This window comes from Myzus persicae, unplaced genomic scaffold (genome assembly GCF_001856785.1).
Source record: "Myzus persicae strain clone G006 unplaced genomic scaffold, MPER_G0061.0, whole genome shotgun sequence".
NCBI classification, from domain to species: Eukaryota; Metazoa; Arthropoda; class Insecta; order Hemiptera; family Aphididae; genus Myzus; species Myzus persicae.
The window spans coordinates 701964-717322 of record NW_019104355.1 but is presented as its reverse complement, the minus strand read 5'-3'; the positions used below and the strand labels follow the sequence as shown (position 1 = coordinate 717322).

General features: G+C 28.4%; 2 protein-coding genes and 1 pseudogene across 2 annotated transcripts; 1 reads left to right on the top strand and 2 right to left on the bottom strand.

Annotated features, from left to right (window-relative positions):
- Nucleotides 1-1953: 1953 nt before the first annotated feature.
- LOC111041467 (cathepsin B-like) lies at nt 1954-5285 on the bottom strand. Its single transcript, XM_022325743.1, has 7 exons — nt 5092-5285; nt 4194-4297; nt 2957-3064; nt 2657-2851; nt 2466-2586; nt 2246-2341; nt 1954-2165 (listed from the first exon to the last, which is right to left on the bottom strand). The coding sequence occupies exons 1-7, from the start codon at nt 5240-5242 to the stop codon at nt 1954-1956; spliced, it is 987 nt and encodes a 328-aa protein (XP_022181435.1). The 5' UTR covers nt 5243-5285.
- Nucleotides 5286-7063: 1778 nt separating this feature from the next.
- Nucleotides 7064-11078, top strand: LOC111041465 (annotated as a pseudogene).
- A 595-nt stretch (nt 11079-11673) lies between these two features.
- LOC111041464 (cathepsin B-like cysteine proteinase 4) lies at nt 11674-14541 on the bottom strand. The gene is made up of 6 exons (XM_022325742.1): nt 14437-14541; nt 12771-12845; nt 12448-12642; nt 12252-12372; nt 12024-12146; nt 11674-11951 (listed from the first exon to the last, which is right to left on the bottom strand). The coding sequence occupies exons 1-6, from the start codon at nt 14539-14541 to the stop codon at nt 11743-11745; spliced, it is 828 nt and encodes a 275-aa protein (XP_022181434.1). The 3' UTR covers nt 11674-11742.
- Between the last annotated feature and the right edge of the window lie 818 nt (nt 14542-15359).

The following is a 15359-nucleotide window of genomic DNA, read 5'->3' as shown; positions in this document are numbered from 1 at the left end:
TTATCTGAATATCTATTATAAGTATTTATAACCAACGGTGTTACATTTGTTATTGGTAAAAATAACTAATAACTAATCGAATTTTCACAAATTGCTGGCTAAGATGGCTGAGTTGCACGTATAGCCGCTCATCAGCGTATCCACATTCAGAATAAAAAAATATTATTCATGTAGAATATTTACCTATAGCGTGGGGTACGATAATAATAGTATAATATAATATAATTAAATATCCAACCACTGTACGCGTCGCCCTGTCACGTGTGGCATTCAAATTTAATTTATGTATTTTTGCCCCCGATCCAGAAAAATTTGATAACGTCGTTTACAAAGAAATTTTTTAAATCTTTGAACCATCAAAATACTGGCATAAGTCATATCTTTTGTTCCATCCATAATTATACCTACACAATTTACATACACGAACTCTAATTTTAGCACTTCGTACATTAAATCTATTAAATAAAAAAAAAATTACAATAAGCATCAATTTTTCTATCGATACGAGCGATGTAGTCATTTTCAATATTATGAAGAATCCTCGGGGGCGACGCTACATTACCACGGAGACGTGACTAAAAGTGGGTCTAAAATAAAAATTATTATTTAACATAAAATAAAAAAAATAAAATAAATAACAAATCATTATCTGAGAAATCTTGCAATAGCGAAGCATTGCCGGGTCAGCTAGTAAATTATAACAGGATTATTATCTAGATGCTACAATTATTTTGTTCAGTTTATAAAAATGATTTATTTCTTCAACTAAAAATATTAACATTAGAAAAATTCAATAATAAATTATCGATAATTAAAGAGTATAATATTGTAACAAAAATGAATTTTTTGCTTGTAATAATTTGATTATTGTCTCAATATTATAAATTGTATGATTTTTTTTGCTATGCTTGTAGTCTAGTCATTGTTATTAAGTTCAGCAAAATTATACCCAACACTGAAAGTACAAAACATTACTGTTTACTATTTAGAACGGCTACAACAAATAAAACAATAATTCAAATTCGCATAATAAGATTATCGTATTTGAATATAACAGTGATAAAGTTATGATAAGGGGATCTGTGGCAATGACAAGCTCCTTCAGATAGAAAGAATCCAGAATTATCGGGTATTTTTTTTTTTAACAATGTCTGTTTTCAATTAATTTGAAGCAATAATTTAATATACAAGAATCCAAGGTCACTTAATTTTTGTTTTTAATAGTATGCGATTTTGACTGAAAGAACCCAGGTTTACATAAACATAAAAGTGTATTGTTATGATATTGTAGCAAATTGAATCTAAAGCCGTGATTTGGTAAATAAAGAAATACATTTTATACTCGGGTTAAGCAGAGGTGTCCAACCCGCGGCCCGCGGTAGGTTTTGATGTTGCCCTCACTTCAATTTAAAAACCACGAATTAATTGTATATATTAATAAATTAATAAATTAATTGTAATATATTTTATTAATATTATACAAGAAAAAATTTATTTGAAGAATACAAAACATGTAAGGGCCGATGCACACGTCCATTCAATTCAGAATATTTCATTCACCTTGCCATTCTTTTTTTTTATTTAACTTTGTGCGTTTTAAATTTTTAAATCCAATTTAGATTCATTTAACTGTGTTAATTTGCCATTAATTTTACGAACACTGGAAAATATATTATGTAATCAATTTTATATAAGATCACTTTATGGCTATTTAATAGCAAAACTGCAAAAAAAAATTCCTACTTTTTCTGTGTATTAATTTTTTCAATGTGCCTAATAAAATCAAGGCAAGATATTGAAAAATGAAAAGTTAATTGTAATATTATCATAATTTATTTAACTATTAATTATTCAGTAAATTAAAATGTTTAAGCACCACTACAATTTAATTATAGTTTGTAAGTATTTGAATGTTGAAATAAGTTTCAAATATTATTATTTTATTAGAACATATTATTTAACATCAGGAACAACTCCTGTGATCCATGATTCGATACGGCATTCATCTGTGCCCCTTTTGATTTTAAAAAGTCCATTTTCTCCCCATTCATAGCCCATAGAGTTGACTAACAACCAATAGTCTACACCATTCTCGACTCCCCATCCAATTAACTTAGCATAAGAAACTCTTACAAGTATTGAGTTGGAAGCCTTTTTATAAACACCTGCAAAAGTCGAACAATTACACTAAATTGTATAATATTAATAGTATAAAATATGCGATCAATCGTTTCTCTAAACTAACCACTTTTGTAAAAGAAAAAGTCATCGTGCATCAAGAAAGAAACTACTACTGGACCGTGCGCTAGAATTTCCTTTTGAATATCGAATAAATTTGATCCTTTCCATTTATGAAATACCATTTTTTTACTGTAATCACAAATAAACTTTTAAAAATCAGGTAATATAAAAATAAATAAATGTCAATTTCGTCAATATAATATCATAAGCTACAGTAGACATACTTTTTACATGATCATGGTCGTAGTCGATCGATTTGTTACCGTAACAATGTTTCATGCATTTATGTTGGCCATGATTTTTTGGTAGCTCAAAAACTGGTGGAACTCTGAGGGGTTGACATCCCTGCATAATGGAATGACAACAACGATTATTGTATTATAGATAGTAACCTAACCTCGATTTTAAAAATTACATTGTTAGTGTTGTATTTTCCACCCGAGACCACACCGTGACGTTTGAAAAATTCATAAGCTTTGTATTCAGGAACAAAATTACTAAAATTTTGACCACTGCAAGAAATTAGCTCTTCGGTGGATAGGATTTGATTATATTTTTCATTGGTCTTTATGCACATTCTGTCTGCTAATGCTCCAGTTGTGGCATATGCCTGTCTCGGATTAATTATCAATATTATGATTATTTTTTTTTCACATTAAACGCATTTTTTTCAATTTTTATTTAGTGTTTCCCTTTGATAAATTCATATATTTACCGTATCCATGTTGGAGAATACTTGATTGTGGACTTCGCCAATCGTTTTGCAGTGGGGCCAGCGTTTTCTTGCATCAAAATATGTCCTGTTAATACGGTTGTCTGATACCTATGAAGGTTACTCATACTTTATTGCTTATAAGTCTCTTAAGAGGAAATCAGCCTAATGTTTTTTTTCTTTACCTATCCCATGCGCTACATTGACAGAACGCATTCATACAGAGTGTTTTCATCTATGTTTTTGAGTATTTTTAGAGTAAAATCACCCATTACAAAAATTGCAAAAAATATTATTTTCGAGAGTATGACACGTCGATTTGTGTAAATATGGCTTCCACACAATTTAAGCATCAATTAAATGTACAAAGTGTTTTTTTTTTGTGAATCATCTAATGCCACGGGTGAGTCCGTCTGTAGGCGAGGTTATTCGTGGACCGTGGCTACACACTCGTAATTCTGTTACCCATTCATAATTCCAGTGTGATATTGTAAAATTATTGTATTAATTAGTACGATAACTGCTATTTATTGTTTTCAGATATATGTCCCATCCATGTTTTCATTTAAGTAATGAATACCTCATTTTTCTTAATAAAATCTGAATATTTTGTTTTTAATTATGCCATGGTTAGTCCTTTAATAATGAATATTTTCAATATGAAATAGTTTCGATTTTTGAAGTCACATTTTTGATCCTTTAATAATGAATATTTTCAATATGAAATAGTTTCGATTGTTGGCATTCATCAAGCGTCACCCACGGCTCACTTTTTTAATAACAATAAAGCCGTATTAAGCTCAACTTTTAAATATTGTAAGAATAAGAAGTAGTTTATATATTTATATTAAGCACGGAAAACATTGATGGTGTATTAGTTAATTATTAGTTATCAGCCAAAGTTTACGAACAACTTGGTGTATAATATGTAAATGGTTATAAATCTGTGTATTCATTGCGAAATGGTTCTCAAAAATATTATTATAAAATTATACGATCATTTTTATCCAGCCGAGTTTACAATCGCCCCTTTACAAGTGGTGTGAAAGCGGGAAAATTCAAATCAACGCTTCAAAAATCATAGCAGTTAGATTTAGCTTTCGTTAGATTTAGCCACTCCACTTCCGCTAAAATAATAATTTACCTAAGAAATATAGTATAATTATGCAATCAAAATATTTTGCCTGTAATATTATATACCCTTAATTAACCGAATAAAAACTAAAATGAGACTCGTAACCAGAGACACGCAAATCTCCCACAGTTTCCTAATGGTCAAGGAAGAACCCCTAATCCTAATGTGCACATCCTGCGGCGTCCAAATCACCATCAGCCACATTCTCACTGAATGTCGAACATAGCACAATATCCGTACAAGCCAAAACCTGCCCGGATCACTAGCCGAAATACTAAACAATCACCCTCAATCCATTGTGAACGTCATCCAATTCATCACCACCGCAAATCTTCAAAACATAATATAAAAATGTATAATTTGAATAAGTAAAGACAATTAATAACTATAACTTCTGCAAACCTAATGGCCCATGTGGTGCAGGTGGGTTTTTTTTCTTACAATAAAAAAAAAAAACTAAAATGCATATTACTCGTGGGACATGATGGGGTATAATTACAACGATTACCCATAGTTATTAATCAGTATTTATCATACTTGTTAAGATTACGTTGTACCCGCATACGTTGTCTCCGTCTTAAAAATGCGTAACATACCAAATTTTGAGATCAGCAGTTCACGTTTAGCTCAGTTAGCTTACAAATTAGAGTGAATTGACTTCTAGTTAAAAATTAAAGCTAAGATTATTACGGAGGTCTTCTCATGGGCTTTTTATTATATTTTAATTTTAAAAAGGGTTATGAGTAATTTAAGTTGCACAAACAATTTACAGTTTTTAAACACTCATGACTATTTAAAATTAGAATATAATAAAAAGCCCATGAGAAGCCATCTGTAATAATCTTATCTTTAATTTTAATAGAAGGTCAATTCACTCTAATTTTTAAGATAACTGAGCTAAACGTGATCTGCTAGGCTTAACATTTTTTTTTATGTTACGCACTTGTAAGACGGAGACAACACATGCGGGCATAACGTCGTCTTTATGTATTATTGTGTGTACAGATATTTTTAAATTTTTTACAGTTACTTACCTTCAATATTCTAGTGAATTTACTATTTTCAAAAACTATTTTATCTTCCAATGTTTTTGTCTGCTCTGATAAGTAAGGACTTAGAAACATTATGGTAGTCAAAAATATAATCTTAGCCATGATGTCAATTATATTACTAAATGCAACAAATATCAAATTGAACAACAGTATAGATTATAGAGATAGCTACACAACAGCTAGTTGCTATTAAAATTAATGTGATCTGTTCTTACCTTATATACATATTATATTTTTCCCCTATCTTAATGTAGAACTAAATTATGTAGAGCTGTTCGATTATATCAATTAAGAATTTTACTATACAAAAAGTTTAAACTTATAATAGTCAATAAAAAGAATAATGTATGACAGTTATTTGTGTATTTTTCGTTATATACAATGTGCACGTGTTAGTCATAAAATAAATGACAAATTGCAGTTAATGATAGGTACATCAAACTCAATAACGTGTTTGAAATAGTAGTTTATGTCGTAGATGTAAGGATTTTTATTGTTCATTTATTGTAAAAAAACGAATTATATTATTTGTATGTTAATTATTTTGTCTTAATACTATTAAAATATTTCTGTATCGACAAAATATGTATGTCATTACTGGATAAAGTTATGTGTATCATTCGCTTATTAATGGCTGTCAATAATTACTATTTGAAAATTAAATTATCGTTAGTTTATTTATCAATATTATTATACATTCAATATTATATCATACATTCAAATTGTTAAATAAACCCATTAAAATATCCCAGTTTCAATTTAAAAAGGGGCTTTTTCCATTGTTGACCAAATCGAATTGGATATTGATTATGGTTGAAATAATAGCGGCTAATTTAAAGGCGAAGTTAGTTTTTGGCTAAACGCACTTTATTCTCAAAAAAATAGTCGTTCGAAAATCACGTTTTTCTGCAAAACTTTCTTTTTGTAGATATACGTATAATTCAAAATGATACATTTAAAATTTGCTACAAAATACACTTTTTTCTCATATCTCAGCATAGCAGCAACAAACGTTTCATGAGCAAGATATTTATACACCTGTCAGTCGTAAAATAAATGAAAAAATTCAATTAATGGGAATGTGACATGTCCAATTTGATAACGTATTATTAGAAATGGTGGCCTGTGTCACAGTTTTAAAAATGTTTATTGCTTATTTATTGTAAAAAACAAATTATATTATTTTTATTTGTTAGTCATTTGTCTATTAAGTACAAGCCAAAAGGCACAGACACAATTAATTGTATTACTTTATTGTGTAAATACTAAATTACAAAAGTTAATAAAATTTAACAAAAACCACCAAAAAGAGCATGTATTTCCAAACATTTACTTGATTAATTTCTTTTGTGGGATTTATCATTAACTCTCGTTCACCTCGTTAACCGAATTTTAGTTCGCCAATCGCCAAGAAACTGAATACATAAGGAACATACATACTGAATACTGTATCTGTATATTTACGTCGTCACACAGAAAAAAGAGTAGTTCGTAATACGAATAAGTTGTCGTTCTTGACCATAATTTTTGACACAACGTATTCTTACCTTATACCTACGGCTTATACTGTGATTAGTCGATTAGTATAAATTTCTATTTATCGACTCAATAATAATTATTGGTCTTTAAAAATCCCTTTAGAATTTTGTTTTGTATATTATGTTGGTTTACTCTTTTAGAACAATAAACGAATAGTTTTTTAATCTTAGCAAGTTAAATTGGTGCACTAGCTTAAATATTTATTTTAATAACAGCAATATTATTTTTGTTATACAGTAACTATACGGTGTTTTTAAACCTATAAAGACGATTAGTGACTATTTGTTGTATTAAACATCAATTTTCATGAAATGATGATTAAGTTAGTAAGTATGATAATATATAGTTCTTTACATTGACATATTATTTTTGCGGATATTCGTAATGTCTTATTCATTGGTAATTAGAACTTATTTAAAGTAATGAAAATCTAGATGATAAAATTAATAACTGTTGTACGTTGTACAAAGGTATTTCAAAAAAAAAAACTATCGAATATGTCGATAACAATATAAGTGATTAATGATTATAAATAAATAATGGTGATCGATTGTTATTTACATTTCACCCAATGGCCGTCACTGCTCTCGTGTTTACTGTTTTTTATGTACCGACAACGTATTCGAAGAGATTACTAAATGTTTAATTTATTAATTGTTTTAATATTTCAATTGAACTTTGTTGATGTGTATTGTGTTTGTGCACCTACATCTCGCCAATTGTTTACTCAAATTTAATAAAAATTAATAATGTAAGAGTCAACATACCGAAAAAGCTAAAATTGATTTAAAAGGTATAAACGAAAAAATTATTCCAGCAATAGGTGACATAGAAGATAACAATACTTAACAATAGATAACAAATACATTATTAATAAATAAAAAAGTTTTCGAAACTGATTTTTTGAAAATTGAAAGGCAGATAGGTAGGTACCGAAAATGGAACTGGACTGTATTATTGAAAAATCAATGAGTCCGTGTAACGCACTGATTTATTAGTTAAGAAAAAAGCTGACTAAAGAAAAATTATGAATACTTGTAGGTTTCAGGAACCATCGGTTTTATTTAACTAGTTGATCCGAGGCTTCTCCAAATTTGTTTTTATTTGTGCCGCTAAACCTTTGTTCATTTAAGTCTGTGAAGCTATTGAATATCCAGAATTTGTTTGAAAAATATATTTTACGTCTTCTTTAATGTTATGAACATTGTTGTCATTATATGTTACGCTTACTATAATATTGTTTTATTGTTTTTCCAAAGGGATACACCCGTAAATATAAATAAATATTATTATTAGTTTTGTTAACATTATTAAATTTATGCAATGTTAAAGTTATATTTTTGAAGTCACATTTTTGAAGTCACATTTTTGATATGTTTATTATCTTGCTACTATTATCTGGCATTATATAAGTATAAAAATGTATTTCCAATTATTAAATGTATTATGAAAAGATAAATTTGTTATAAAATATGTTTTAATTTCAAATTTATGGCTGTTCATTTTATTTTTTTATTAAATTTGATCCGTTTATAGAGTTAGAGGTTCATTGTATGCGCCTCTTAGTATAATAGTTCCTTTTTTTAATTTCTGATTAGGGGGTATTACTTTTGTCTATTTCAACATATATTTGCTCCTGTGCCTATTGTTACTGAGATTTTAATGTTATTTCATAGTAATTTTAGTTTTAATACATAAAGGTTAAGTAATATTTATTTTTTTATGGTTATGTTTTGGAAAGTCTGAAGAGAAAAGTGAAGATCTATCAGTAAAGTTTATCCTAGAAGTTAGTTTTTTGAGTTCTGATTAAAAGATGTGATAAATTCTGAGTTTTTTACTATGTCGCAAATTTGTCATAGTATTGTAGATTTCTAATTGAAAAAGCAGTTTTTGGTTGTATGATTATTTTTTAAGGATATTTTAAACTTCAATGACTTGTGGTTGATAAATATTTTTATTTCATAAGCATATGATCGGGTGCTAAGTAAACAAATGTCACACTTGTCTTTTATCGTTTGCGCCATTTTGATTAAATGATTGGGTTGTCTCGTTGAATTTTAAAACTTGAAAGAAATGTTTTTGTTGGTGTTTGATTTACTTTTGCTAAACTATTAAGTATTTTTAAGGAATAATAAGTCATGTTTAATTCAAGAAAAGGAAATAATCCCTATTATGTTATATAGTATACTTAATGGTAATATTTAGTCCTACTATCGAACGACGCGCTCCTGGTTTCAGAATAACCGTGCTCTTTTTGCCAGCCCACTTTCATGACTGGAGCTATATGAGCTTGGTCTCCTTATTTCTAATTTTCGTGGTCTATTCTCTAAAGTAGGTAGTCTAGATCAGCGGTTCCCAAACTTTTACGACCACTGCACCCTTAAAAAATTGTTTGTGTTTCGCGGAACCCTAATGTCTAATCCAACTTAACTACAATTTTTGTAAATTAAAAAAGGAAAATCAATTCCTTAAACTCTTAAGTCCAAATAATATTTTAATGATACTGTTAATGACTTTTCATTATTAAACTTAGTTTAAAAAAAAATTTTCAATCAAACATTTTTTAAACAACAAACATTAAATAAACATAATTTTCTCAATAATCTCATACATCTAACGGAACCCTTGACATTGTCCCACGGAACCCTAAGGTTCCGCGGAACACACTTTAGGAAACGCTGGTCTAGATAATAAGAGAGTGGCCAAATGAGTAGATAAGCAGCCGTGTTTCATCCGAAAAATTCCCACCTTTTTTGTGTTTGAAATTTAATTCTTATAACATGATTATATTTTACAATATACATGCATATTACATATTATGTACATAATAACGTATACTACATTTAAAAATTTAAAAACAAATTAAAAATATTTTTAGTTTTAGAGGTAACAATAATCTAATTTTAAATAATTATATAACTAAAATTATATTATATTACAAGCCAGCATGCTTACACAATAATTGCAATAATATGGTTTTGGAAAATGAATAAATAAATAAATAATATTTTACACTTTTACAGTATTTTACCATGTAATATATAGGTATCTACTATACGTCTATATTGGATTTGAATAAGGTAGAAAATTATTTGACGAAAAATGGCGACCGTGATTAGTGATAACATTTAACAGCCAACCAGTAGAAAACGTTCGGCTGGTTGACCACTCTTTTATTATCTATCCAACTTATCATACTTGCTATGGGCACGACAGCGACGCTTCATAGCGGCCACCGCCATCGAAAATTACCTAATGAGGAATTTATAGTTTGCATAATCAAGAGTACCACGAGTTAAGATATACACATTAAGTGCAGGTATCAGTTTCAATTGATAAACAATATCTATAAGATAACAGTCAACTGTACTCCGAAAAAAAACAACCTGTAATAAAGCAAAATTTAATTAGTTATAGGTTTGGATTTTAAGTTGCCTTTCAAAATATAGAAATCTGGAAACTTCAATTTTTTTAAAAATCATTTCATACTTATACGTTTCTAAATCACGTGTTATTTTCTCTTTTAAAATAATTTAAAAAACATTATTAATTTAAACTAGCATTAGAAAAAACATTGGGTTTTAATTTTTCTTAACATTTAAATATGGAAAGAAATAATTGTTTGTATTATGTTTTCACTAGTTATCTATATCTACCTATTGTAGTTGTGTATCAGTCTTTAAATTCATTACAAAATACTCAGATTTCTTGTTACTTTGAAGAAAAACAAGATAACTCGAGTTAACTTGAATTAAGACTCCAAGAAGTAACGATGAATAGTATTTTCTTTGTTGAAACACCATGTAACCATAAAAACGGAATTAATTTAAATCTGAGATTAGCCTACGCCGAAGAATCTACAGTAAAAGTTAAATCCTAATTTAAATATATTGTGTTGCTCCTAGCTTCATTTACAATAAATCTGATACTTTTAAAAATTAAAAATGTATACAAATGTTAACTTAAGGCACACACATTTTGTAAAATATTCTCATAATACTCCATTACAAGACTTTGTGACCTCAAACAACATAATATCTACTAGTCTATGGCCAGTTATTCACCTAAGTGACTTACTGAGACAATTAACATTATGGAAATTTGGAGGGTCCTATTTGGACCTAGATATTGTTCTAATGAAGTGAACAACTTATTTTGTTTTAAGAATATAAATGGTTTAATTATTTGTTTATTGTTTTGATCTTTGGAGGGCGTGTCAAATTTTGTAAATATTGAGTCAACATTATTTGTTGCCTCGTTTGTATTGAATTTTTATGTTGATAAAATTAGAAGAACAGTTTTAAATACTTTAACCAATGATTTTGCTTCTAATTATAATCCTAAAATCTGGAGGTATAATGGCCTAAGTGTTATTACCAGAACACTTGAGAAAATATGATTACAAATCTGGTGAGTAAATAAAAAAAAATGTTCTTATGAACCATGGTATTTATTTATTTTTTGATATTATAACTAAATTCGGTTTAGTCACTCATAGGTTATAGGCTATAGATTATAGTTATATAGTTCCTTCATCAATTTCAATTATTTTAAGAATAATCTTGATCGTTACCCTTAATTATATATTATTATTAATTATATATATTTATTGTATTATAATTTATTATAATAATGGATAAATTTGTAAGTATATTTCATTCACCATGCAATTATATTTTTTAATTTAACTTTGTGAATTTCAAATTTTGTAATTCAATTTAGATTCATTTATCTAAAAAAAAAAATTGTCATGAATATTACAATCACTGAAAAATATAATTTGTAATCAATTTTAAGTACGACCACTTTATAGCTATTTAATAGCGAAACTGCAAAAACATTCCAATTTTTTTTATGTGTTTCAACTTTTCTCAACGTGCTTAATAAAATTAAGGCAAGATATTGAAAAAAGAAAAGTTAATCGTAATATTAACATAATTTATTTAACTATTAATTACACAGTAAATTAAAATGTTTAAGCACCACTACAATTTAATGATAGTTTGTAAGTATTTGAATGTTGAAATAAGTTTCAAATATTATTATTTTATTAGAACATATTATTAAACATCAGGAACCACTCCTGTGATCCACACTTCGATACGGCATTCATTTGTGCCCCTTTTGACTTTAAAGAGTCCATTTTCTCCAAATTCATAGCCGAAATTGCTGACCACCAACCAATAGTCTACACCATTCTCGACTCCCCATCCAATTATCTTAACATAAGTCCCTCTTACAATTTTTGCTTTGGGAGTTTTTGCGTAAACACCTGCAAAAGTCAAAAAAATTACACTAAATTCCATAATATTTGTTGGTCAACTAACAAATTCAATAAACTAACCCCTTTTGTACAAAAAAAAGTCATCGTACATCAAGAAAGAAACTACTACTGGACCGTGCGCTAGAATTTCCTTTTGAATAGATATACCTTTATCCTTTCCAGTTATGTAATACCATTTCTTTACTGCAATCACAAATAAACTTTTAAAAATCAGTCATTATAGAAATAAATAAATATCAATTTCGTCAACACAATATCAATGCGTATCATAAGCTACAGTTGACTTACTTTTCACATGATCATGGTCGTAGTCGATCGATTTGTTACCGTAACATTGTTTCATGCATTTATGTTGGCCATGATTTTTTGGTAGCTCAAAAACTGGTGGAACTCTGAGGGGTTGACATCCCTGCGGTAATGCAATAACAATAACGATTATTGTTTTATATGTAATATAAGAATCTAATCGATTTTAAAAAATTACAACGTTAGTGTTGTATTTTCCACCCGAGACCACGCCGTGACGTTTGAAAAATTCATAAGCTCTGTGTTCACGAACAAATTTATAAAAATTTTCACCACTGCAAGAAACTACTTCTTCGATGGATAGGAGTTGATTAAAACTTCCATTGGTCGCTATGCACATTCTGTCTGCGAGGAGAGCTGTTGCTGCATATGCCTGTTTCGGATCAATTATCAGTATTATTGTTATTTCTTGTTTTATTAAATGCATTTGTTTCAATTTTAATACAGAGTTTCCCTCTGATAAATTCATATATTTACCGTATCCATGTAGTGGTCGGTTACTTGGTTGTGGATTTCGCCAATCGTTTTGCAGTGTGGCCAACGATTTCTTGCGTCAAAATATACCGGGATTTCAGGCTGCATACAATAACTTATTAGGCATTTATTACAATATTATTAAATTATAGGTATGCTTAATTATTTTTACTATTACATAATATCTATTTTTGTTATATTATGTTTACCCATTTTCAGTTTATGCATACTGTCAAATCAATGTCAAGTATCATTACTATTTTTATATCATTGATTATGATCATATTAAAATTGTCAAAAATTACCAATTCTGTAAATATCTGTAAATGCGAATAACCTACAAAGCCCAGGAAAGTGTTATTATTAATAAAGAAAGAAAGAAAAACAATATTTGGACACAATATATCAAAATAACGAAAAACTAAAAAAAATATTGAATTATAGCTTCGGCTTTAATATTTAGTACAAGTTTTCTCATAAGTATTCATACGGTGACCATAAGGTCTAAATAATAAATGAACATTTTTTTTTATACATTTTAAGTACAAAGTCATATGTTTAACAACTATTAACTTCTTTAAAAGTGTAATATTTTACTCCATATATAAGTTTTCTGTGCCTAATTCTCTAAAAATATAATATATAGTTCTTTTCTTATTTTTATGTCCAATCCTTGCATTCTTTTGGAGGAAGTATGAAGCTCTTAAACGTTGATTTTTTAATACCAAACTGGTAAAAGCCCAATCTTGCTGCACAATATATAGTTAGTTCAAAAACACGATAGTACTTGAATAGTGTCGGATAGAAAATATAATTGTATTATTCATCGTCAGTATTATTGCTATTCAATAAAATTTATTTTTTGGGACATTTAGGTACACACAATACCCAACTGTTAAAAAAAATGTTTTATACTTTATTTCAACACGAGCATGTAATAATAAACAAAAGATAGACTAACTACTAGTCAGTATTTATTTGTACTGAATGTCTTTTTGTAGGTAATAATTTACCTACATAATATAGGTAATTTTAATTATTTATTTAAAATATTTTGCCTGTAAAAGTATATACCCTTGATAAATTAACTGAATAAAAATTAAATGAGTCTCAGATTCGGACACACGCTAATCTCCCACAGTTTTTCACTAAATTCCGTACATATCACAATATCTGTACAAGCTAAAACCTGCACGAATCACTAGCTGAAATACTAAACAATCACCTTCAATCCATTGAGAACATCATCTGATTCATCATCAAATCATCTTCAAAACAAAATATTAAAATGTAAAATCTATAATTAGAATGAGTATTATTGAAGCTAAGATAATTACGGAGGGCTTCTCATGGCTTTTTTATTATATTTTAATTTTAAAATGAGTTATGAGTATTTAAAATTGTAAATTGTTTGTGTAACTTTAAATACTCATAACTCTTTTTAATATTAAAATATAAAACAAAACCCATGAGAAGCCGTCTGTAATAAACTTATCTTTAATTTTAATAAGACTCATCCACTCTAATTTTTAAGCTAACCTAGCTAAACGTGATCTGCTAGGCTTAAAATTTGTTTATGTTATGCACTTGCAAGACGGAGACAAGACATGAGGGTATAACATTATGCATTATTGTGTATACAAATATTTACAAATGTCTTATAATTACTTACCTCGAGTGCTGGTCACTTTACCTTTTTTATTATGTAAACAAGTTTATTGTTATCTTTCAATTTTATCTGCTCTGATAAGTAAAAACTTAGAAACATTATGGAAATCAAAAATATAATCTTAGTCATGATGTTAATAATTATTAAACGCACAAAATATCAAATTGAACAACAGTATAGATTATAGAAACAATTGCACAACAGCAAGTTGTAATTAAAATAAATGTGATCTGTTCTCACCTTATATACCTATTATTTTATGCCCCCATCCCAATGTAGAGCTGTTCGATTATATTAATTAAGAATTTTATCATACTAAAAGTTTAAACTTATAATAGCCTATAAAAAAAATTATGTATGACAGTTATTTGTGTATTTTATGTTGTACACAATGTGCATAATGTTAATGTGTACTACTATTATAGGTACAAGCCAAAAGGCACAGAACAAATAAATTGTATAATTTTATTGTCTACATACTGACTTACAGAAGTTGATGAAATTTAATAAAAGGAGAAGCAAAAAAAAGCATGAATTTCACTAATTTATTATTTACTTGATTAATTTCTTTTGTGGAATTTATAACGTAACCTACGTGCTGTGGCGGTCTGAAGAAAAACCGAAAATTTATTCGACTATACACTTTAAGTGTGTTAACGCGAACTCGAGGACACCATTAAATATGGTATTCATGCACGCGACTATTTTATATGGTCGACTTTGAGTGTGTGTGGAGGGGGTGGAGGGGTCTATTGGAGGTTGATTATGGCACCTAATAATCAAATTCACCAGCGTCCTCGAGTCATATTTTGTAGGGGTGCTAGTACATCATGCATTGTAATATCATTAACTCTATTGTACCTCGTTAACCTAAAAAGTGAATACATAAGGAACATACCTTCGTCGTCACACAGAAAAAAGAGTAGTTCGTAATATGATTAAGCTGT

Coding starts and splice junctions, on each gene's coding strand:
- LOC111041467 (XM_022325743.1), bottom strand. CDS start 5,242: ATGGCTAAGATTATATTTTTGACTACCATAATGTTTCTAAGTCCTTAC. Junction 2,342..2,465: donor CGACCATGATCATGTAAAAA/GTATGTCTACTG, acceptor ATAAATGGAAAG/GATCAAATTTATTCGATATT. Junction 2,166..2,245: donor CTTTTTCTTTTACAAAAGTG/GTTAGTTTAGAG, acceptor CGACTTTTGCAG/GTGTTTATAAAAAGGCTTCC.
- LOC111041464 (XM_022325742.1), bottom strand. CDS start 14,541: ATGACTAAGATTATATTTTTGATTTCCATAATGTTTCTAAGTTTTTAC. Junction 12,846..14,436: donor TTGTTTACATAATAAAAAAG/GTAAAGTGACCA, acceptor TATTGTATGCAG/CCTGAAATCCCGGTATATTT. Junction 12,147..12,251: donor CGACCATGATCATGTGAAAA/GTAAGTCAACTG, acceptor TTGTGATTGCAG/TAAAGAAATGGTATTACATA.